Genomic DNA, 24,688 nt, shown 5'->3' on the forward strand with positions numbered 1-24,688 from the left:
TCAAGAAGGGCCGTTGTTCTGCGAGCAGAGTGAGGACGGGCGTTATCGTGCAAAAAAACGATACCGGAAGTCAGCATACCACGGCGTTTGTTCTGTATAGCCCGTTGTAACTTTTTTATTGTTTCACAGTACACGTCTTGATTAATGGTCGTACCACGTTCCATGAATTCAACCAGCAACACCCCTTTGGCATCCCAAAACACCGTTGCCATCAGTTTTCTGGCAGAAAAATCTTGCGAGGCTTTTCTTGGTTTGGTAGGCGAATTTGAATGTGCCCACATCTTTGATTGTTCTTTTGTCTCAGGGTTCACGTACTTAATCCAGGTTTCGTCACCGGTCACGATTCTGTTTAACAATGGTTCTCCTTCGTCCTCATAACGTGACAGAAAGTCTAATGCAGAGGCCATTCTTTGAGTTTTGTGGTGGTTGGTAAGAATTTTGGGCACCCATCGTGCTCAGAACTTACGGTAACCCAATCTTGCTGTCATTGTCTCGTACAAGAGAGTCTTAGAAATCTGTGGAAAACCAGTAGACAACTCCGACATTGAGAAACGTCGATTTTCACGAACTTTTGCATCAACTGTCTGAACAAGTTTGTCAGTCACCAATGATGGTCTACCACTCCTCCCTTCATCATGAACGTTTTCTCGTCCACTTTTAAATAAACGTACCCATTCACGGACAACTCCTTCACTCATAACTCTTGGTCTGTACACGGCACAAAGCTCACAATGAATAGCTGCTGCAGAATATCCTTTGGCTGTAAAAAACCTTATGACAGCACGCACTTCACATTTGGCGGGGTTTTCTATTGCAGCACACATTTCAAACTGCCACAAAAACTAAACTAGCGCAGGTACGACGTTCACTCGACCACGGCTTGATGCCGACTGACCTGTTGAGTACGTGAACGCACAGATGGCGTCGCTACTCCCCCCACAACCCGCAATGTGACCAATCGGAGGTTACTTTCTGAACCGCCCTCGTATTTCTGTGGTCAGTCACAAAGCGATGGAGAACATACTGACCATAAATTCCAGTCTGCAAGTCCACATTACTCATTGTGTTAACCGAAAGATTATTTTGCTACCTGCAATTTACTCAATAGGATCAGTAACAATGTCTATAAATAAAAGTTTTGAGTTTTAATGGATGGATATATTCAGTTTACATGCACAAAATATAATAATATTCCTGATAATAAAAATGTCCCAATTGGAAACAGCACTATTAACAGTTCAGAGGTGACTTCAACAGGAAATTCCAAGTAAAATGGTTTGTCACCTTGACTTCAAATTTGATTGCTCACCTTAAATGTGGAAAATAATCTCACCACTTACCACACAGTTTTTCAACATTATGGGCAGCACTTCCGTGAAATCTAAGTGATCTGGGGTGGTGTTCAGTCCTCATGAGTTCACTTCCTACTTTTACTGAAAACACTTTTAGCAGGTGCCTAGCTCTGACATCATCTGAGGCACAGCACGTGCAGGCATTTGACTGACATGGAAAGATTGATATCGTGATGTGAAGGGTCTCTTTCATTGCCTCTCTGGCTGTAAATGTATATATGGGCACAGTGGACTACCAAACAGAACATCTGCTATCACCACCATAAGCAGAGGTAGCAGCATCTAAATGGCTCCTTTCTTCAGACATGTATCAATTAAAATCATTTAATAATTTTCAATCTTCTTAATTTTTTTTATAATTATAGTTAAGTTTGCTTTAGCTAATAAAAAGTTTTTTGCAATAATTTCTTGAAACTTGGTACAGCTGTATTATTTAATGAATGTAATCAAGTACTGTAATTAGTACTTTTTATCACAAATACAAACGACACATAATCTATTATGGAGAAGGACTTTTTCATTTGAAATTTGATTTTTAGCAAATGATTTAAAAACTAATAGAGGTAGCTTATTGATGTCACAGATATAAGGTTTTTACATCAGATTGAGGATATATACAAATTTTCATCTTTTTTGGTTCAATATTTAGCACTTTCAATTTTCTGCAAAAATGCCTATTTTGACCAAAATATTGCTGTGATCACGTTGAAACTTTGTAACTCTTGATTGTGATATACTTTTTCACATTCTAAACAATTCTTAGCTTTCTAGCTTCATTATTTAGTGCCACTTATTTTTTCTTAAATTCTTATATTTAGTTAAACATTTACATTTAATCATTCAATTGTAATGTTAACATTAATGTACTGAAGCATACACTGACAAAGTTCGGAAAAGTTATTTTAATTTTTAATTTCACTCTCAGATTATGATGCAGTTCTTTTTGTATGCTAAGCACAGGCGTTTTATGATGATGTGGTACTAGTAGTATTAAACTGACGTAAGCCCCGGCACACTCACTCACCTCTGCACCTCTTGCAGTGATACAATATTTGTTTAACCTTATCACCTCCTATTTATTTTTGTGAAAAATTTTATTTTTTGATAGAATTAAATTTTAGAAACAAGTGATGTTACTGTAGCTGACTGATTTTTCTCAATACTATACCCACAGAATTAACCATATGCATATAAACACAGAAAAACATTGTAAAGTGAGCTTTCCTTACAAATCATGTACATAAAATAACATAGAAACATGAATTAAAATTTTTGATTCTTATAGAATTAATTTTGTGATTTAGAATTTTCAGTCTTTACATGAACGAGAAACATACAAAAGCATTTTTCTTTTCATTATTCACTCATTTAACCACAACCGTAGGCACTGTGGCATTTCTCCTTATGAACCACTTTCACTAACACATTTAAGGCAGAGGGTGGGAAGTATCTATGGTTTGATGTCTTACTTGGCATTATTACAAAAAGGGAAAAAGCACTGCGGTTTGTGTCCTTGCTTTCTTCTCCAATAAAGCTTGTAGGTTGCTTCTCATAAAGCCTCCATGTCTCTCAGAAACAGGTAACATACCCCAAGCTTCTGTTCTCAGGTTACATCTAAGGGAGGAAAAAACATATTCTATATTCCATTTTCTGTTATTAGGTTTTTGAAAATGATTACTTGCACTATCCATCTCCATTAAACTGCGATGATACTCTAGCTCACTTTCACTAGTTACCTCATTATTAAGATTGAATAATGAACTTTTCAATTTTTTTAACCATGACTATAATACTCTGAAAATCAACATGGGTTTTTAGAATAGGCACATTTTGGACTAGTTTTGCAATTTACTTCATTACATTGTAAGCTGCTTTACTTACAAAATTGAGTAGCCTTTGTAAGCTCTATCTTCATGTAGCTTAGTTATCATATGGATTAATATGTTCAAGAAGTTATTCATTCAACAGCAGTTACTTTGCTTTATTACACACATAATTAAAAAGTTTTTTTTATTATAACATACCAGTACTCTACAATCTGCATTTCTTAACCCCCTTGTGTGTGTGTGTTGTTTTCTGTATGTGTTAATACTTACCTAACAATTGACCGTCTGCCTTGAGCAAGATTATGCACTTCTCAACCTGTTTATGAGATTTGAAGGAATTACATATGAATTTTCCACCATTTTGCTAAATATGTCAGCCTACTGATTTCATTTATTCTATTTCTCCTTATTTTCATTTATCCATGTATTTCACTTTCCTACATATTTTGATACATCTTTCTCATTTTTATCTTTGTCGGCCTACTGACCTTATTATTTACATATATTTTTGGTGTGATCCTCACACCACTTTCACACATCTCCTTTAATTAATATCAGAATGCTTTGGATTGCCTCTGGTGGCATCATACTATTACCCTTTCTTAGCTACAGACAACCTTACTTCCAACACGACGGTTGTTAATTTATGCAGAGTTTTTTTTTCAGATTTTAAGAAATTTCAGCTTCAATTACTTCTCTTAACAAAAAGTATCTGTATTCTGTTGTCACTAATCCTTTTAGTGGATCTTTTTTATTATTTATTTACTTCATTCATTATTTTTCTATCACTGGTGCTCATAAGTTACACATTATTATTTTAACATTAGAATTTACATTTGCGAGCTACCTCTCATATATTCTTAAAAATATTCATTTGGATATATTCATTTCTGGAAATCATTCTTACTAACTAGGAAGATTTTACAAACTAATAGTATATGTACAACATGAAGGCATATATTCCTTACTGACTATAGATAGAACAGAAGAAGAGAATGAGAGCTGAAAGGGAAATACAGTTTTATCCAGCTGGGATCACACACTACACCAAACTGTATATCCACCAAAGAGTTACAGACCCCTTACAGAATCTAATTACTGTTGATTTTGAAAGGCTTCAGATCTACAATATGCTGAATGACACCCCATGCCAACCTATCCTGAATTTCTCTCTTAACAGCTTACTTTCTTACAATATGTATCTGATAACGTTTCTTGAAAAATACCTGCCCAGACTTTACATTCAAACACCATACATACCCTTTAACTTCTCCATGTGTATTTGAGAATACATTGAGTGGTTAATACTTCCCTTAAATCTGCCCTCTGTTTCTCAGAAATTTGATTTTTTGACTATACTTTAGCCTGTATCTCTTCCAGGACATAGTTCTCTTCTGCATTACCATTTTGCACAGTACTCCCAAATTCAGTATCTTCTTCCAAGTTTCCCTTATTCCTCATTACTCTAATAGGCAGTTCCCCTGCTTGATTATTACTGTCCACATAATTTCCAATGAAAGCCTCTGTAATCACTTGAGAATCTGGTAAAGTTAGTATCAAGTGGCTCTGATCACAGTCAATTTTTCCTTGATATTTCCTTAAAGGATCTCTATCAATCAACATTTTGAGACTTAACCTGAACACAATTGAAGAAGGATGATCTCTTATTATGTTATTATTATGTTACCTATACCAATTGGTATCAAAGCTTTTAGCTGTACTGGTCTAGAAACTTTTTCTGTAGCACCTATTGTTCTTAAACCACTTACTTCTATGACCATTAACTCATTCTTATTATGAATAAAATCAAAAAGTGCTTGGGGCAAAGCGCTTGTTTCACTGCTGCTATCAAGAAGACAATGCACTGTTACTCTTGATATGTTAGTTTTTATAATAGGGTGAGTTATTCTAGTTTGAACATGTTCCTCATAAATGTCTTCTAATAAATTCTTTTCAATCTGTTTCCAGCTAAAGTATTTCGTTCAGTTGCAAGTACATTTACACTTAGATTCACAGGGTCATCAACCTCTACATCTGCAGCTGCCTTTTCAACCAATTTAAAATCAGAGCAGTCGATGACTTCCTGTGCTTTCATTTGCTGCACATAGCTAAACTACTCTCTACCTCTGAGAGGCTGTGTCCCTGCTCAACATTGCTATTTATAATACTGTTGTCTGCTTTTAAGTTTTGTGACAAGTTAATACAGCTAATAGGTTCCCTGACCTCATTATTATTGCTACCCTCGTCATCTAACAACTCCTCCTCCTCAAAACCTAGCAAAACTATTTCCTCTACCAGAATTTTAACATTCAGATTGCCATTATCGTCAAAGATATAAGCCTTTACTTCATCTTCATGCTTATCAGATTCGAACCTGTTAATTTGATCCTCCCAGCACTTTTAATTTTCCTTCTTGTCCCATTTTTCTAATGTGTCCAAAATGCTGTAAACTAGATAATGAGAGTGGTTTAGCATATTACTGGTACTTTCTGTTCCTATTTCATCATCTCTGTTATTGGTTTGAGTCTGCTGACTGACTCTGGTCCATGTTTTTGTTACTGGCTGTGTTACAGTTTGTGCCTGGTGAGAGTCAGTTTCTTTGTAGATGGGACTTAGTTTCCCATACACAGCCTAATGTGTTTATTCAAGTCAGAAGCAGATTGGTTAGCATTGTGCTCTCATCTTGTCCCAGTGGCATATTATTTATATTTCTGCCTTTGCCATATTAGTTATTGCAAAAACATGGTGGCTGCCTACCTCATCTTCCTCTACCGTAGCTTTGGCAATGATAATTACATAATGTATTATGAACTTCCATACTCCCAACATTCGTGTTCGCATTACTATTATTTCGGTTGTTTGTATAACTGTTAGAGGAACTATTATTATTCTGCACATGCTCCTCAGCAGCAGCTACTCTTTCTACTCATTCCAGATACTCAATGAACCTATCCACATTATCTATAGGTGTAAAATGATTCTTTTCTGCCAATACCAAGGCAGCTTACCTTCTAACCCCGTGATCTTCATTTCCAGTTTCATTTTTTCAGTCAGATGTGACAGCTGTGAAGCCCACTTTCTAGAAAACTCTTCAACTGATTGACAATCTGGAGTAAATTTTTACCAATCCAAAATTTTCTCAAAACATTGTTCTGTTTGTTGGAGACCAGTTCTCATTCCGAAATGCAATTTTAAATTGAGGAAGTGTTTTGCATCTTATATCAGCTGACTATCACAAAGCATCTCCTGACAAATGACTTCTGATGAAAGAAATTTTCTCATGTTCTGATCATGCATTTGGCAAAACACCCTCAAAATCATTCCACAACTCTAATTGGTAAATTTGTTTGTCTGGATCAAAATGTAAAAATTGACAACGTCTGATAAAAGTTGTAACAATTGAAGCAACATACTGTATTGCAAGATCTGGCAGACGTTACTCTATTTTCTATGTTAATAAAATTAGTATTTAGTTCTTCTACTTGTAGTTCAACTTCTTCCACTCTGCCAGAAATATTTTTATCAACATCCTCACATAATTTTTCACAGTCAGATTTTACTGTTTTAATATACTTCTGACAAGCATTTACTTTATCAGTTGCCTCTCTAAACCAAGTAGAGCAAAGTTTGGATTCATTGCCTGTCCCTTCTGACAACCTCCCTTCCATACAATCATCTGCATCTTTTATATCTTTACAACTTCATCAATTTTGATTTTGAATATACTGTGCAATTTATTTAGCAGTTGCCATACTCTGACTTGCAGAACATTATGATTAGAATGCATTTTGTAATTCAAGCTATTCAGTCATGAGATAATTTCATCCTTCAGTTCTTTATGATGTGGTTCAAGTATTGAAAACAGTATTTGCATCCAATTTGGTGCCTCTACCTTGCCACTTGGCCTTTCAGCCAGTTGGCTGAATTTCAGAAATATTGAACTCAGTTTCATTATCTGATAACTCTAATAATTCTACTTCTTCTATTTTGACTTCAACTTCAATTATATCATCATCAGAAAATGGTTCTAACTAAGCTGTAACAGTGAAATTTACCTCCGATTGTACTTTTGACAAATCACCCTCAGATTTGGGATTTATTACTTTGACTGAACAATTCTAATTAATTTCAATTTGTAATTCAGAGGATTCATTGTAAGTGACTGGTTCCATTTTAACTTTCAAAATATCTTCATCATTATATTCCATTTTTAATAGCCTGTCAGCAGAAATTAAGAAATGCTTTAAATATTTTTGACTTGTTGTGTTTGCTTGACTTCGACAAGTGATGCCAGCATGATGTATCAACAAATGTGATCCAAGGCACTGTGACGTAATGCAGGCAGCAGCAGCAATTATGGTTGTGAGGATGGTGGCAATATTGCCTACTGCAGTAGCTCAAGGGAGGGCTGGGTACTAGTGAGCACAGGCAGTAACTTGCAGGTCCATCAACTCCATGATGATGCACTGTCACTGTCTTCTTCTAACCTCAGCAGCAGATGTAGCCATAATGTAATGTCATCTGCTTACCTCCTTGTGTTACGTTCAAGATTACTGTGGCAAACATTCTCAATTTAGTTTCCACATTCACGAGGAAATCTTAACAGTGTTCACACACTGGTTTTGGCATATTTCACTGTGGTATCCTGTTAGTGCCTACCAAGTTCCCTGTTTTGTACTAATCACTTTCACATTTCAGTTTCCCGACTGATGCACCATATGTGGGGTGGAAAGGAAGTAATGGAACTGGCCATTACTTTTTGTTATGTCATTAATGAAAAGAGTCTTACATTAACTGTGCATGCTGTACACCTTCCTTCACCTTTTAAAAGAGCCAGGAAATATTTTTGTGGTCAGCCGGAAAGCAATGGAGAACATTCTGACCATAATTTCCAGTCTGCGAGTCCACATTACTCATTGTGCTCATTGAGAGAAAATGTTCCTGCTTGCTATTTACTCAGTGGGATCTGTAACACTGACTATAAATAAAAGTTTTGAGTTTTAACTTATTGATATGTTCAGTAAAAGTTCACAAGCACAAACTATAATAATGTTTATTGTTGTTGTTGTTGTTGTGGTCTTCAGTCCTGAGACTGGTTTGATGCAGCTCTCCATGCTACTCTATCCTGTGCAAGCTTTTTCATCTCCCAGTACCTACTGCAACCTACATCCTTCTGAATCTGCTTAGTGTATTCATCTCTTGGTCTCCCTCTACGATTTTTACCCTCCACGCTGCCCTCCAATACTAAATTGGTGATCCCTTGATGCCTCAAAACATGTCCTACCAACCGATCCCTTCTTCTGGTCAAGTTGTGCCACAAACTTCTCTTCTCCCCAATCCTATTCAATACTTCCTCATTAGTTATGTGATCTACCCATCTAATCTTCAGCATTCTTCTGTAGCACCACATTTCGAAAGCTTCTATTCTCTTCTTGTCCAAACTATTTATCGTCCATGTTTCACTTCCATACATGGCTACACTCCATATGAATACTTTCAGAAATGACTTCCTGACACTTAAATCAATACTGGATGTTAACAAATTTCTCTTCTTCAGAAACCCTTTCCTTGCCATTGCCAGCCTACATTTTATATCCTCTCTGCTTCGACCATCATCAGTTACTTTGCTCCCCAAATAGCAAAACTCCTTTACTACTTTAAGTGCCTCATTTCCTAATCTAATTCCCTCAGCATCACCCGACTTAATTAGACTACATTCCATTACCCTTGTTTTGCTTTTGTTGATGTTCATCTTATATCCTCCTTTCAAGACACTGTCCATTCCATTCAACTGCTCTTCCAAGTCCTTTGCTGTCTCTGACAGAATTACAATGTCATCGGCGAACCTCAAAGTTTTTATTTCTTCTCCATGAATTTTAATACCTACTCCGAATTTTTCTTTTGTTTCCTTTACTGCTTGCTCAATATACACATTGAACAACATCGGGGAGAGGCTACAACCCTGTCTTACTCCCTTCCCAACCACTGCTTCCCTTTCATGTCCCTCGACCCTTATAACTGCCAACTGGTTTCTGTACAAATTGTAAATAGCCTTTCGCTCCCTGTATTTTACCCCTGCCACCTTTAGAATTTGAAAGAGAGTATTCCAGTCAACATTGTCAAAAGCTTTCTCTAAGTCTACAAATGCTAGAAACGTAGGTTTGCCTTTCCTTAATCTTTCTTCTAAGATAAGTCGTAAGGTCAGTATTGCTTCACGTGTTCCAGTGTTTCTACGGAATCCAAACTGATCTTCCCCGGGGTTGGCTTCTACTTGTTTTTCCATTCGTCTGTAAAGAATTCGTGTTAGTATTTTGCAGCTGTGACTTATTAAACTGATAGTTCGGTAATTTTCACATCTGTCAACACCTGCTTTCTTTGGGATTGGAATTATTATATTCTTCTTGAAGTCTGAGGGTATTTCGCCTGTTTCATACATCTTGCTCACCAGATGGTAGAGTTTTGTCAGGACTGGCTCTCCCACGGCCGTCAGTAGTTCCAATGGAATATTGTCTACTCCGGGGGCCTTGTTTCGACTCAGGTCTTTCAGTGCTCTGTCAAACTCTTCACGCAGTATCATATCTCCCATTTCATCTTCATCTACATCCTCTTCCATTTCCATAATATTGTCCTCAAGTACATTGCCCTTGTATAGACCCTCTATATACTCCTTCCACCTTTCTGCTTTCCCTTCTTTGCTTAGAACTGGGTTTCCATCTGAACTCTTGATATTCATACAAGTCGTTCTCTTATCTCCAAAGGTCTCTTTAATTTTCCTGTAGGCGGTATCTATCTTACCCCTAGTGAGATAGGCCTCTACATCCTTACATTTGTCCTCTAGCCATCCCTGCTTAGCCATTTTGCACTTCCTGTCGATCTCATTTTTGAGACGTTTGTATTCCTTTTTGCCTGTTTCACTTACTGCATTTTTATATTTTCTCCTTTCATCAATTAAATTCAATATTTCTTCTGTTACCCAAGGATTTCTACTAGCCCTCGTCTTTTTATCTACTTGATCCTCTGCTGCCTTCACTACTTCATCCCTCAAAGCTACCCATTCTTCTTCTACTGTATTTATTTCCCCCATTCCTGTCAATTGCTCCCTTACGCTCTCCCTGAATCTCTGTACAACCTCTGGTTCTTTTAGTTTATCCAGGTCCCATCTCCTTAAATTCCCACCTTTTTGCAGTTTCTTCAGTTTTAATCTGCAGGTCATAACCAATAGATTGTGGTCAGAGTCCACATCTGCCCCTGGAAATGTCTTACAATTTAAAACCTGGTTCCTAAATCTCTGTCTTACCATTATATAATCTATCTGATACCTTTTAGTATCTCCAGGGTTCTTCCATGTATACAACCTTCTTTCATGATTCTTAAACCAAGTGTTAGTTATGATTATGTTGTGCTCTGTGCAAAATTCTACCAGGCGGCTTCCTCTTTCATTTCTGTCCCCCAATCCATATTCACCTACTATGTTTCCTTCTCTCCCTTTTCCTACACTCGAATTCCAGTCACCCAAGACTATTAAATTTTCGTCTCCCTTCACAATCTGAATAATTTCTTTTATTTCATCATACATTTCTTCAATTTCTTCGTCATCTGCAGAGCTAGTTGGCATATAAACTTGTACTACTGTAGTGGGTGTGGGCTTCGTATCTATCTTGGCCACAATAATGCGTTCACTATGCTGTTTGTAGTAGCTTACCCGCATTCCTATTTTCCTATTCATTATTAAACCTACTCCTGCATTACCCCTATTTGATTTTGTGTTTATAACCCTGTAGTCACCTGACCAGAAGTCTTGTTCCTCCTGCCACCGAACTTCACTAATTCCCACTATATCTAACTTCAACCTATCCATTTCCCTTTTTAAATTTTCTAACCTACCTGCCCGATTAAGGGATCTGACATTCCACGCTCCGATCCGTAGAACGCCAGTTTTCTTTCTCCTGATAACGACATCCACTTGAGTAGTCCCCGCCCGGAGATCCGAATGGGGGACTATTTTACCTCCGGAATATTTTACCCAAGAGGACGCCATCATCATGTAATCATACAGTAAAGCTGCATGCCCTCGGGAAAAATTACGGCTGTAGTTTCCCCTTGCTTTCAGCCATTTGCAGTACCAGCACAGCAAGGCCGTTTTGGTTATTGTTACAAGGCCAGATCAGTCAATCATCCAGACTGTTGCCCTTGCAACTACTGAAAAGGCTGCTGCCCCTCTTCAGGAACCACACGTTTGTCTGGCCTCTCAACAGATACCCCTCCGTTGTGGTTGCACCTACGGTACGGCTATCTGTATCGCTGAGGCACGCAAGCCTCCCCACCAACGGCAAGGTCCATGGTTCATGGGGGGGAATAATGTTTATTATAATAGTAATATTGTCCCTATCTGAAACAGCTCTATTAACATTTCAGAGGTGACCTCAATGGGAAGTTCCAAGTAAAATGGTCTATTTTGCTGACTTCCAACTAAAATGGTCTGTCACCCTGATTTCTAATCACCAAAGTTGATATCTCACCTTAAAAGTGGAAAATAATCTCATCACTTGCCACACAGTTTTGTCAACATTATGCGTGGCACACAAACATTTACTTCCATGAAATGTAAGTGATCAAGGATGGTGTACAGTCCTCATGAGGTCACTTACTACTATTACCAAACCCACTTTTGATAGAGGCATAGATCTGACATCATCCTACGCATGGTACATGGACGTGGACTGATTGGTATTTCGGTGCGAGTATGAATGTGTGTATGTGTGTGTGTGTGTGTGTGTGTGTGTGTGTGTGTGTGTGTATCTCTGTCTCTCTCTCTCTCTCTCTCTCTCTCTCTCTCTCTCTCTCTCTCAGGAATCTTGACGAGGCAGAAAGAAACATTCCACATGGGAAAAATATATTAAAAAAAGATGCTGTGACTTACCAAATGAGAAAGCACTGGTAGATAGACACAATAAAAAAACACACACACAAATTTCAAGCTTTCACAACCCATGGTTGCTTCATCAGGAAAGAGGGAAGGAGAGGGAAAGACGAAAGGATGTGGGTTTTACAGGAGAGAGTAAGGAGTCATTCCAATCCCGGGAGCGGAAAGACTTACCTTAGGGGGAAAAAAGGACAGATATACACTCACGCGCGCGCACACACACACACACACACACACACACACACACACACACACACACACACACACACATCCATCCGCACATATACAGACACAGGCAGACATATGTCTCTTCCTCCTTTGCCTCTTCTTTCCATCCACATAACCATCTAAGGACTGTTTTTATAAGCCTCCCCTCCTTTCTTAATGTGTATCAAATCCACTTTTGTTTCCTTCATTTTATTACATATTTGGTCACTCGATCTTCTCAGCACCACTTCATTTTTCACTGTATCCATCCAACTTATTCAATCCAGCCTCCATCATATCCAAATTTCAAAAGTCTCCAACCTTGCTTGTATCTTTCTTCCCCAGTGTTCACATTTCAGCACCATACAAAAGGACATTTTGTTAGCCTTTTCCTTAAACCTTTGTCCATGTTGCTGTAGAAAATTCTCCTTTTCTTATAAAATGACTCTTTCACCATTTCTGTTCTGGTTTTAATTTCAGTGCTGCTCTTTCAGTCCATTTCTGTCCTGCTTCCAAGCTGTTTAAAGCTTTGCACATATTCTAATACTTCTCCATACAGCCTTATCTTTACTTTTTTATTTCCGCCCAGTGCCATTACTTTTGTTTCCTTTGTATTTATTTTCATTCCACAAATATTTCCACTATATCCCGTAATTCTCTTTCACCTGTTGCTAGGAGGACCATGCCATCTACAAACCTCAAACACTATATTCTTCTTCCTCCTACTTTTACCCGCTTGTCATCTGGTAGGCAGTGACAAATCATAATTTCTAATATTCATTGGAAAGGGTTTAAACATTTTAATATTTCTCCTGGTATCATGTCTGTACCTACTGCTGTCCCATTTATCATTGCAGCTATTGTATTCTTTGCTTCTTCATTATGACTGTCGGTCCTTTATCATTCTCAATGACACTGTGCATGAAGTCAAGTTCCAGAGTTGTTGGTTTGTGATCTGAGTCTTATAAATCTCTTAAATAGTCTTCCTATTTCTGTAGGATGTCCTCACAATCTTTGTATGCTACATTTTTCTCTTTACTGAGAATCTCCATAATAGCACTTCCTGGCCTGTTTAGGTCCTATGTTGTAGTATTTACTCTGTAGTACAGTAAATCATATCTTCCCTTCCTCCCCAGTTATTCAGTTGAGTCATTTTCCTTTTTCAGCAATTTTTTCCTAGCCTACTTTGTTTCTCTATGCAATTTGTTATTCAGCCTTCAGTACATTTTTCCTGCATCTTTATTGTTTTTATTTTCAAATTTTCTTTTCTTCGCCATCTGCAGAATCATCTCGTGTGTAACCCATGGCATTTTTGCCCTTTTCCCATTTACATACCCTATACTTTTCTGCCTTGCTGTTACAGTTCCTTCCTTCAAAGAATTCCAGTACTTGTTGACACTGTCAGGGGGTTATTTGTCTTGTAAAGTGTTAGTACATTCAAATGATAGCATTTCTGTAATTATTTCTCTCCTGGATCTATTCTGTAGGTCCCACTTCTTCACCATCCCATCCTTGTTCAGTCTTTTTTTCCGTTCAGTTTTAGAGTCCTTTTCATTAATCTGTAAAAACAGAGTGCTTAAAGTATTACTTTGTTGTCCACCTGTCTGTCTGTCCAAATGTTAAGAACCCCTTTTCTTAGGAACAAGTGTACATATCAAGTTCAAATTTTTGTCATGCATTAAGGCTTATGGCCCATTGAATGTGTACAAATTTTGAGCTTCTAAATCACTTAAAATCATTAATTTATATTTCTGTAATACAATCACATATTTTCAGTCATTTTTCATCCTTCTGTCTGTCTGTCCGTCCATCTGTTATCCCTTAACCTGAAACATCTCTCAAATGTGTGTAACTAGAAACATTTGTTCTCTTAGTTCTCATAACATTTTTTATCACATAACTTCACATTTGTTGACAAAAATAAATAATCAGCTAATTCATATTATAAATAAATTTAATTATTCAGCATTTTTTGTTTACAGTATTTAAAATAAACATGAAATATCATGAGTATGTGCAGTCATTTAGTATCAGTATTGAAATGATAGTTAATGTTGTTACATCAGTCACCATCCGCATGAAAATAAATCAAAGATTGCAAAAAATGTAAATGATGGTAATAGTCTAATGAACTGAAAATATTAAATCATAGCACATTTACTTAGCTGACACACACATCTTTCTACTACATTCTTATTTGCCATTTTCCTTTTGTTGGGTGCACAGCACTTCATATACTCTCTGTTGGTATGGCTTTGCTGGATTCCTGAATGCCTTCCAGAACTTTGTGGATAATTGGCTTGATATCTCATGGTAAATTTTGAATTTACAGGTGCCTCCTTAAATGTGGCTTGTTTCATTTTCATGGCTAGACTCCTGGTGAATTTGAGATGAGCCATTACGGTGTTTCCTCTGTAGCATATATACAGAAAAAAGATGTTGACACAACTTGATGTTTACTAGTTTGTAATAGACTGCCATCAGCCAGTGTCATGTATGTCTGTCTGATGAATATTTGGCACACTTCATGCCAAGCAAACCTACACCAGATTTCGTTGCATTGTAGTTGCAGATAATCCAGGCTCATTTTTTATAGTATCTTTATCAATTGTGTAATGCATTGAAGTTACAAGAATAACTACTTTGTTTCTCTTAGGAACAAATCAAGGCAGTGCTGTGTTTTCAGAGAAGCCATAGAATGTTGATCCAACTAGTCTGCTTTTATCAGTCAAAATCTCTGGGGAAAATTTGTGCTTGTTCTTTCTGACTGTTACCACATAGGTTAGTCCCCTCTTTTGTTGCTCACCAGTGACTTCTATAGTTGAAACCAGTGGTCAGTGATAATATTTCTGTTACTTCTTTCTATTGATTTGCAGAAACATATGGGAGGGGCTTGGTTTGGCCAACTTTTTCTCTTCTTCTATCAGGCCACATCCCTCACTCCCTTTTCCAGTGTATACATTGATCAGCCAGAACCTTATGGCAACTTACTCAATAGCCTGTTGTCCACCTTTGGCACAGATAACTATGACAATATGTCATGGCATGGAAGCAATGAGGCTGTGGTTGGTCACTGGAAGGAGTTGGCTCCACATCTGCTCACACAAGCCACCTAATTCCCATAAATTCTGAGGAGGGGGGGTGATCAACTCTGACACCACATTCAATCACAAGCCAAATGTATTCAGTTGGGTTCAGATCTGGTGAGTGGGGGGGAGGGAGGGGGGGCAGCACATCATCTCTGTAATTGGATGGATTAGTTGCTGTCTGCAATTGTAACCTTATTTTACTCAGTTTCACATTTGTATCTAAAACTGTTTTGTCTAACATGTCAGCAGGCCTTTTCCCCTAATTTCAACTTTTTGCTGTTAGCACAGACATTCCATCTTTCAAAATGCTGTGTTAAAGTGGTTTTTGTTGTAATTTGGACACATAACACAACCAAGAATGTTAGTACAACTTTATTAGACTGTGGCATGTACGCCAGTCACCATAACATACATTCAACACAATAAGAGAAGGCAAATGTATACAAGCATTAATAATATGATAACTGAGAGCAAGCATAGTGTGGCAGGGTTTAAATAAGCACTCGCCTGTGGCAGGCTCTATCAGAAGTTCACAGTATTGTTCTTTCACGGTGCACTCTTGCATATGACAAAACACTGCTAATGCACACTGCTTTCAAGTGTAAGCAGATTACTTCAATCCTTTTCCCTTGGCGAACAGCTTGGATTCACGAGACGTCCATGGCATCTTCCTCTCTGAGGCTCTGACTGAGATGATGTGCTGATACTGGGTGTATGGTTGGAAGTACTTGGGGTGCGGGTAGAGTAGCAGTCTGAATTCTTGTGTCGACCCATAATGGACGTTGACGTGAGCTCCATGTTCACATCAGGTCCAGCGCCTGGTAGTGGCGGTGCCCTGCGGTTGGCATCTGAGGCAGAGGAGATGGCTCTGGTAGCAGTACTGGTAGCAGTATTGGAGAAGGTGCACCAGCTTCATCCACCAATGATGGAGAATCCCTTACATGTCTTCTCAGTGACACAGCTACCTCAAGTGATCCGAGGCAGTCCACCTTAGTGATGTCTGTGCCCTGGCTGGGGTTGTCTGGTCATCCTCACGCAGGCGCAACTGATCATAATGATGTGCACAGAGACACTCCTCCATACAGGTGTTGCAGAGAAAGCTGTCACACCATCGAGAGATGACATCAGGAATCCATTTTGAGTGACGACCAAACCTGTGAACCCAGACAGCCATCACATGCCAGAAACAGGACAATGCCTGCATGGACTGGCATCCCTGGTTGGGCCGCAGGAGATGAAGGAGCATTCGGGGTAGACACCTGTGAAGCAGTTCGGTGTGGCTGTTGGCCCCGAGCAGTGTGTACCAATAGGAAAACAGAAATTTATCCAAGCCAACTTCGATAGGGACTGAGTCATGTACTTTTTCATTTGAAGTTTGAATGTTCTAATAAATGTTTCGGCCTCACCATTGGACTGCGGATGGAAGGGCGGGACGAAAATGTAGTGAATCCTGTAGGCATTGAAGAAGCAGGCAAACACCTGCAACACAAACTGAGGGCCATTATCAGAGACCAATGTTGCCAGAAGTGCTGTGATGGAAAAATTTTCAATAGGGCCACCACAATGGCAGAGGTGAAAGTTGATGGACAATAAACAACATATGGGAATCGAGATAATGCATCAATAACTATTATCCAGTTTGTATTAAGGAAATGTCATCAAAATCGATGTGGAGACAGTCCCAGACCAGAGAAGGTTGTGGGCATGGAGACAACATTGCCCTCAGGGCAGCTTTCTGCAATGTGCATTGAGAAAATGCCTTAACCAAACCAGCAATGTCATCATCCAAACCAGGCCAAAAAACCTCATTGTGGGCTGATGTTTTGGAGCATGAACCTCCGCCCCCCCACCCGCCCGTGATCAGCAGCATATATCAATTCCAGGATCTCAGAAAGGAGAGCCAAGGGAACCACTACATGAGTACCTCAATAGTCTGTATCAAGGTGTAGATCACCAGGAATGACAGAGAAACAATAGTGAAACACATAGTAGGTATGGAGGGGTTCAGATGTCTGCAATGGAGGTGCCTCAGGCCAGACATGTTTTAAGCATTATACCACTTTACATAAAATCAGATTGGTAGTACTAGTCTGCATGAGCTGAGTGCTAGTAATTGGAAAACTATTGGCAGTTTGTTGAGCACGTTCATCAATGTGGAAATAGAACAACTCCTCCCAACTGCAAACTGGGTCTGGACCAGCCAATAGATGGGAGAGTGTGTCAGAATTTGCATTTTTAGCCATGAGGCAGAAGTGAATCTCATAGTAGTACAAGAGAGGAACAGTGCCCAATGTTGGAGACGATGTGCTGCTTTGTCTGGCAATGATGCTGAGGGGTTAAACAACGAAACTAATCACTTGTGATCTGTGATGAAATGGAATTTTACACCATACAGGAAAACATGAAACTTCTTTAAGCCATAAACAATGTCAAGGGCATCTTTATTTGTGAATATCTTTTCTGAGAGAATTAAGCAGCTTCGATGTGTATGCAGTGGGCCACTTGGGGCCATCAGAATATTTATGAGCTAACACTGCCTCTAGCGCATGCTGGGACACATCTGTTACTAACACTAAATGTTGAACCAGTTGGTAGGTTATGAGGCAAGGTGCAGATTGTAACATAGACTCCAGTTTGGAAAACGTCATTTCACATGCCTGCGACCAGTGGAAAGATGTCCCTTTTGCAGAAAGGCATTAATGGTTGTGCAACCGACACCACCCCAGGCAAAAACTGATGATAATAAGTGATCTTACTAAGAACCAGGAGTTCTTGACCTACATAAGACGCAGAAGAGCCACAATGGCAGAGACATTCTGATGAAGGGTTCTGATACCAGTACTAGAGACCCTGAACTCAAGATAAACAATAGAAGGTTGAAAGAAGTGGCACTTTTCCAAATTTCGTTTTAACCCTGCGGCCTGTAACACCAAAAAGAGTGTACATTAGTTATTGAGATAATCAGAACTGGAGGCACTGGAGACCGCAATACCATCAAGATAGTTGGCACAGCCAGGCACAGACCTTGTGAGTTGTTCGAGAAACCATTGAAAAATCATGGGGCACTGGCCATGCCATTTATTTGCAAAGGCAACCTTGACTGTTGATGACATGGCTAATTCGTAGAATATCTGCTATGTGATCTTGGTGTAAACATTATTGACAGATGTAATTACAATATGGCTTATGAAAACATTATTGACAGAATAATGTGCACATGTCTAGCTTGTAGGCGAAAACAATCAGAACAACTTAGCAGTCAGCAAAAAGTTTGCTATGGTTAAAAGGAAACACTGTTAGGGTGCTGGGCCAAGCAAAAACTGCTACACTGCCACTTGCACTGCTCAGTATTTTTGCAGTTTCACTATCAGACAGTCTGTGTTGGATTACATTTGCTGATTTAGATGACAGTTCTGATATTTCACAATCAGTGGAAATGGTTGCCTGAACTTCTTGAGAAGTGTTGATGGTGCTAACAGTATATCAGACTTCAGCTAAAGAAGGATCTGGATGTTGTAATGCTTGAGCATGAACTTCACTGTCTGGTGCTATCTGATCATGTCATGTATCAATTATTCTGCATGTGATACTCCACAAGAACATGACAATTAGCATTTTTGACTTAGGCCTTGCACATCTGTGTCCATGATGCATAACTGCCAGATGTTGCCTTACGAAGTTGAAGGAACTCTAAACAAGTAGCCACCACAAGCATTTCTATGGCAGAATGATTACTTAAAAGTGGATGAGTAGTGGTGAGGGGTGGCAGTGATGACTCAAAGTGGATGATTTGACCATCAGATGGACTAAGTTGCATTGCATTTGCTGATTGAGATGGCATTTCTGATATTTCACAATCAGTGGAATTGGTAGTCTGAGTTGCTTGAGAAATCTTTGAGGTGCTAGCCAGATGCCAAACTTCAGCTAAAGAAGGATCTGATCGCTATAATGCTTGAATGTTCACTTCACTCTCAGGAGCTAATCATGTCATGTATTAGTGATTCTGTGCATGATAGTTCACAAGAACATGTCAGTTGGCATTTTCTACCAGGGCCTTGTGTGTCTGGGACCCATGACGCAAAACTTGTCAGATGATGTAATATGAAGTTGAAGAAACTATAAAAAGGCAGTCAGCTCATGCATTTCTGTAACAAAATGTTCATTTAAAAGTGAGCAAAAAGTGGTAAGGGGCAGACTGATGAGTCAAATGAATTGGGCAATTTTTTTCTGTTATAATAGGGCTGTGGGTTCATAGATAATAGAAAGGGTCTCAATCACTCTTGGCTTGTAATGTTGCATGCCTGCAAATGAAATGCTTTGGATACTCTTCCTGGTTGTTTTGAGCTTTGTTGAATGGTGGAAAAGCTGGAGTTGTCAAAAGTGACTGTCCTTGTGCTAGATCCATCAGATTGTGTGCCAGCTTGTGCTACTGCTCAAGCTGTCATTTACAGAGCTTGAGAAACTGGTAGAACATTTTGGCTGAAACACGCACCAAAACTACTTGACAAGTTATGTTCCAGCATGGGGTGGGTTGCAGTTCCTAAAAATTTTTATCTCCACTGTTGTAAGTCTCCTCGTTGTCAGTACCGTACTCTGCAAATTTGCTGCATGGATAACACATTTTTCATGTATCCATTTACTTTTGTTTCATCTACTGAAGGTGCATTGGTCATTGAAGCTGTGTGCGGAAGCAGTACACATTAGGCAGACAGGCAATTTCATGGGAAACAAAACATTGATAGTAGGTAACAACAAAGCCCAAATCATAGTCTAGAAAAAAAAACACATAGGTTTTCTTCAGTAGGTTGTTGTAAACATCAATGGGTTGCCAAGTGAGGCTGCGGTAGTCCACAGTGGCCCTTAAATCTGCTTTACCCCATGAACTGGCACCAGCAGATGTATCCTTTCCTATGGTGCGTAGCAACCTTGTCAAACATATGCACAATTATGTTGACTGATGTATTAATATGTTGGGCAGAATTACAAGAATTTGTCTGTACTATTATAATAAAAAGTACAAGTCATCGCTGGGCCTACATTTGCAAGTTTAAGTCATAATGTCATCAACTATGCAGGTTTTTAAGTGTGGTAACTATTAATCATTATCAGTGGAAGAACAGCTACAATTAAATTCATCAGTTATCTTTATAGTCATGAAAACAAGTGATAATATCCTATAATGTTGAATCTGTCTCTTATTTTACATTCTATGATTAACTTCATCAAAAGAATTTACTTTACTACAGTTTTTAATTAAATTTTGTACAATAATATTTTTACAATAATCTTAACACATCTGTTTGTGAGTAGGATACACAATAATTTTAATAATCTTAACACTGAGCATCCACAAAGTCTCTCTGCAGCAGTTACCCTCATGTGTCTTATTGTGTGGGGGATGATTGGTTGGCAGCGTGTGTTTGGAGGACCAGCAGTGGTAAGGAAAAGGGGGGGGGGGGTAGTGTTGCATGTGCATTCCAGATATAGTTGTGTTATTGTATAATTCTTGTGCAAGCTGAGTGTAGTGAGAATGCTTACTATTGCAACAAGGACATTTTCAGTGGAAGAGTTCTTCTGTGCTGGAGGAAACTTCATGGAGCATGTGAGAAGGCAGTTTAGATTGTATCGTTCTGCTTAAATGTGTGCATATTGTGATACTCTATGTGGTTTAATTCGCAAATTCCAGAAAACAGGTTCAGTTCATGATGCACCATGAACTCTGCCCACAATTCTAAAGGAATGGAAGCTTGACAACACTTTGGATGCCATGTTGCAGAGTCCAACAAAATAAGTGAGGAGATTATCACAAGAGACTAAGGTTTCTTATACGGCAACAGGCTGTTACCAAAGAACTGGTAATGTATCTGTATAAAATTACTGCTGTGCAACAATTTTATTCTATGGACCATGGGAAATGAATAACATATTGTGAATGGTTTCAGCAATTTGTTAACTGATATGAAGGTGGTGTTTTAGATCATACATTTGTTGCTGATGAGGGTTTGTTTCACCTATCTGGCTGTATTAATTCCCAGAATTCATGAAGTTGGTCATCCGAAAATAAAAATGCCTGAAGACAGACACCATTGGTCATAGAGAAAATTAGAGTGTGGGTTCCTGTAACGTGAGTGTGTATTATAAGGCTGATCATTTTTGATATGGCCATCACTTTTGATGTCTATTGTTTCCAGATAATTTATCCATTTATTGCCCTGCTGAATGACAATGAGATCAGTCATTCATTTTTTTTCAACATGACAATGCTGCTGCTCATACAGCACACAATTCCCTATGACTTTTAAATGGAATATGTAGAGACAGTCTGTGGTCTATAGTCCCCACACTAACTGGATCTCTTTCTGCCTGACTGTTTCTGTTGGGGTGTGGCAAAAACATTTGTGTATCAAAATAACCCAAAGACAATAGATGAACTGAAGACAGCAACAATTGATTATCTGCATTTGATTACACGTGAAACATTGCTAAAGGTGTTCACAAATAAAAGTAAATGTGTTGAACTATGCCTTCAATAAAGCAGAAAACATATTCAGCACATACTGTGATGTTGATGAATACAGTGTATTTAATTGTAATGAATATAATTAATTAATTTCACTCTTTTATTTGTAATGATGATGAATCCAATTTTCCAACATAACTGCAGCCACTAGCAGTGAATCCCAGCCCCTGGATTACACAACAACATGAATGTACTGCCGACCTATGCCTTCAATAAAGCGGAAAACATTTTCAGCACCTACTGTCATGTTGGTAAATACAGTGTATTTAATTGTAATGAATATAATTAATTTCACTCTTTTATTTGTAATGATGTTGAATCCAGTTTTCCAACATAACCACAGCCACTAGCAGTGAATCCCAGCCCCTGACTTACACAAAAACATGAATGTGCTGCCAACCTGTGCAGAGCTCACTGCTGCAGAGGGACTTTTCAGACACGCTGTATCTTAATAATCTTGCAGTCACATTATCCCTATGATAGGCTGAGTACTTCCATACTGTCTGCCCTATTTAAAGTGAGTGACAGACTGGTTTTTGAACCATTATAAACATTTAATATGGCTGTTTCTCACGTAGCACTTAAATGATCTGCTAGCTACTCAAAACTGATTGCCTGCTTTTTGCTTTTTGAATCTTTTATGTTTAGTCATGTAGTTGCAAATATTATTTTATAAAACTTTATTGTCCCATTAAGCTATTCAATGAATTATAAAAAGTCATAACTTCTGTATGTTCTTTTTCAGTTATGGAGAAATTTAGAAAACTTCTTACATCCTATCATCAACAAATTGATGATATCAATAAACTCCAGGATTCTCAAGATATTGGGATTTTCCAGTTAGTCTTCGAGAGATTAAAGGGAACTGTATTGCCAGTTACGACAGCTTTATTAGGTGCAGTTGAGCTTACGTTACCACGGTAAGTAGTTTGGCTTTCAATTTGAGTACGTGTTAACAAGGGGAAAAAAATATAATTTTCAAATGGACACTTGATTTAAAGATATGGGATCATGTTAATTTTCTTACATTTGAGATAAATGAACTTCTCTTTGTTTGTTACAAATAATACAAGCTGCACAAGAATTGAAAACATAATGTTATTACTTTATTAAAAAATACACTCATGTCAGAGTTTGCATTGCAGTGGTTGTTTTGGTGGAAAGAAATCATGATTATTATTATAGAACAAATAGGAAATTGGGAAAATCTAAACCATGCCCATTGTTTACATTTTCATTGCAAGAAGTTTTGATGCAAATACATTAAACAGACAGCATACCCAAACATTTACAAAACCAATGCATATCCTTTCATTTCATTACTGCTTTTCTCCCCTACTTCATTTTCTTCATTAACTCCATTCTCTTATGTTATATTCACATAGAAGGCATCATAAACAATGGTTAAGGAAGATGTTTCTTGAAGTCCAAACTTTTACCAGTCTTCAAACTGACTGTTAGAGTAATTGACTTTCATTACCATTTGATTCTGTATGAAGCCTCAGAATTTGCAGTTATTTTATTTGTTGTTGAGCAGTAGGCATATTACTGTGATGGAAAGCTCTGTAGCCCACTCTGCAAGTGAAACTATGTTATTTATCTGTTCCTTCTTCTTCACTTTAGACACTAGTTACATCAGGCATTCAGTGACGTGGGAATATAATGTCTGCAGCATGTGTGCTCAGTGATAACAAAATCTGCATCATTTGATAGGAAACTATGACCTGTTCTCATACATCCTTGCTCAAAACTCCCTACTCTTTTGCTAACAAGAACACCTGGAATTATAGCCATTTCGAAATTCCTGTTTTGTCCAGCACAATTGACAGAATATGTTTCAATATCCTTCAGACCATTATTCAGTGTCTCACTATCATACTGAATCATCCATGGTCCAATTTTGTCACTTGTTCATGAGGCAAGCACTTCAAGTCGCATAAACACTGTAACCTCCTCACTCCCAAAGCCATGAATTCCAAGATTATGACAGAGCAAAGTGGTGCAGTGGTCAGCAAATTGGAGTCGTATTCACTAGGATGACAGTTCAAATCCTTACATGGTCATCCAGATTTAGGTTTACCATGATGTCCCTACATTCCTTTGCGTGCATGATGAGAAGGCATCTTTGGAAAGGGCATGGGCCACTTGCTTTCCTCATCTTTTTGTAATCTGAGGTGGTTCTCCATTTCTAATGACCTCATTGTTGATGGGCCATAAAACTCCTATCTTTCTTCCTTCCTTCCTTTCTTCCTTACATCCTTCTTCCAATATTATGCACATTTAATTATTGTCTACAGAACTAGGCATAATTTGCTGACATTTCAACAATTCTCCAAATTCAACTGAAAAGAAATGTTTCAGAGAAGCTTTATTCTTCCCATTTCTGTGGTACTTTCTTGGAAACTACCCCTTCCACAGATACAGCTAATGAGTATTTTTCAATGTTTCTCTCTGTACTTTATTTGTAATCCTAAGTGTCTTATGTCTTCCAATTTGTTTCCCTGCAGAAACGTGCATACAGATCATACATAATTTGTGTGTTTGATTTGGAGGAATGACATTTTTGTTCATATGTTGGCTTCTAAAATAATCATTCATGTGTATGAAAATATCTTCTTTAGATGTAGATTTATCGACTTTTGCAAACTGTGATTGCCCCCTTACATCCAGTTTTTCTGATCTATGAACCACAGTTCTGGGAACCCTGTGTAATCATCAACTACTTTTTACCACTTTTAAAAAAGCAAGACTCACTTACTACAAAATAATCT

The 24,688-nt window shown here is 38.2% G+C and overlaps 1 protein-coding gene across 1 annotated transcript in view; it reads left to right on the forward strand.

Annotated features, from left to right (window-relative positions):
- The window catches only part of LOC126482033 (dynein axonemal heavy chain 6-like), a 1,073,010-nt gene that overhangs the window by 104,596 nt on the left and 943,726 nt on the right, over positions 1-24,688 (forward strand). The window contains exons 41-54 of the mRNA XM_050106005.1: positions 2,841-2,931; positions 14,291-14,414; positions 14,535-14,621; positions 15,037-15,089; positions 15,603-15,757; positions 15,914-15,998; positions 16,207-16,377; positions 18,524-18,666; positions 19,304-19,454; positions 19,568-19,580; positions 20,708-20,834; positions 20,913-20,999; positions 22,566-22,569; positions 22,663-22,837. Of these exons, the coding sequence (XP_049961962.1) occupies positions 2,841-2,931; positions 14,291-14,414; positions 14,535-14,621; positions 15,037-15,089; positions 15,603-15,757; positions 15,914-15,998; positions 16,207-16,377; positions 18,524-18,666; positions 19,304-19,454; positions 19,568-19,580; positions 20,708-20,834; positions 20,913-20,999; positions 22,566-22,569; positions 22,663-22,837 (1,466 nt within the window). The remainder of the gene's footprint in view (positions 1-2,840; positions 2,932-14,290; positions 14,415-14,534; positions 14,622-15,036; positions 15,090-15,602; positions 15,758-15,913; positions 15,999-16,206; positions 16,378-18,523; positions 18,667-19,303; positions 19,455-19,567; positions 19,581-20,707; positions 20,835-20,912; positions 21,000-22,565; positions 22,570-22,662; positions 22,838-24,688) is intronic.

Source organism: Schistocerca serialis, chromosome 5, assembly GCF_023864345.2.
Source record: "Schistocerca serialis cubense isolate TAMUIC-IGC-003099 chromosome 5, iqSchSeri2.2, whole genome shotgun sequence".
Classification (NCBI taxonomy): Eukaryota; Metazoa; Arthropoda; class Insecta; order Orthoptera; family Acrididae; genus Schistocerca; species Schistocerca serialis.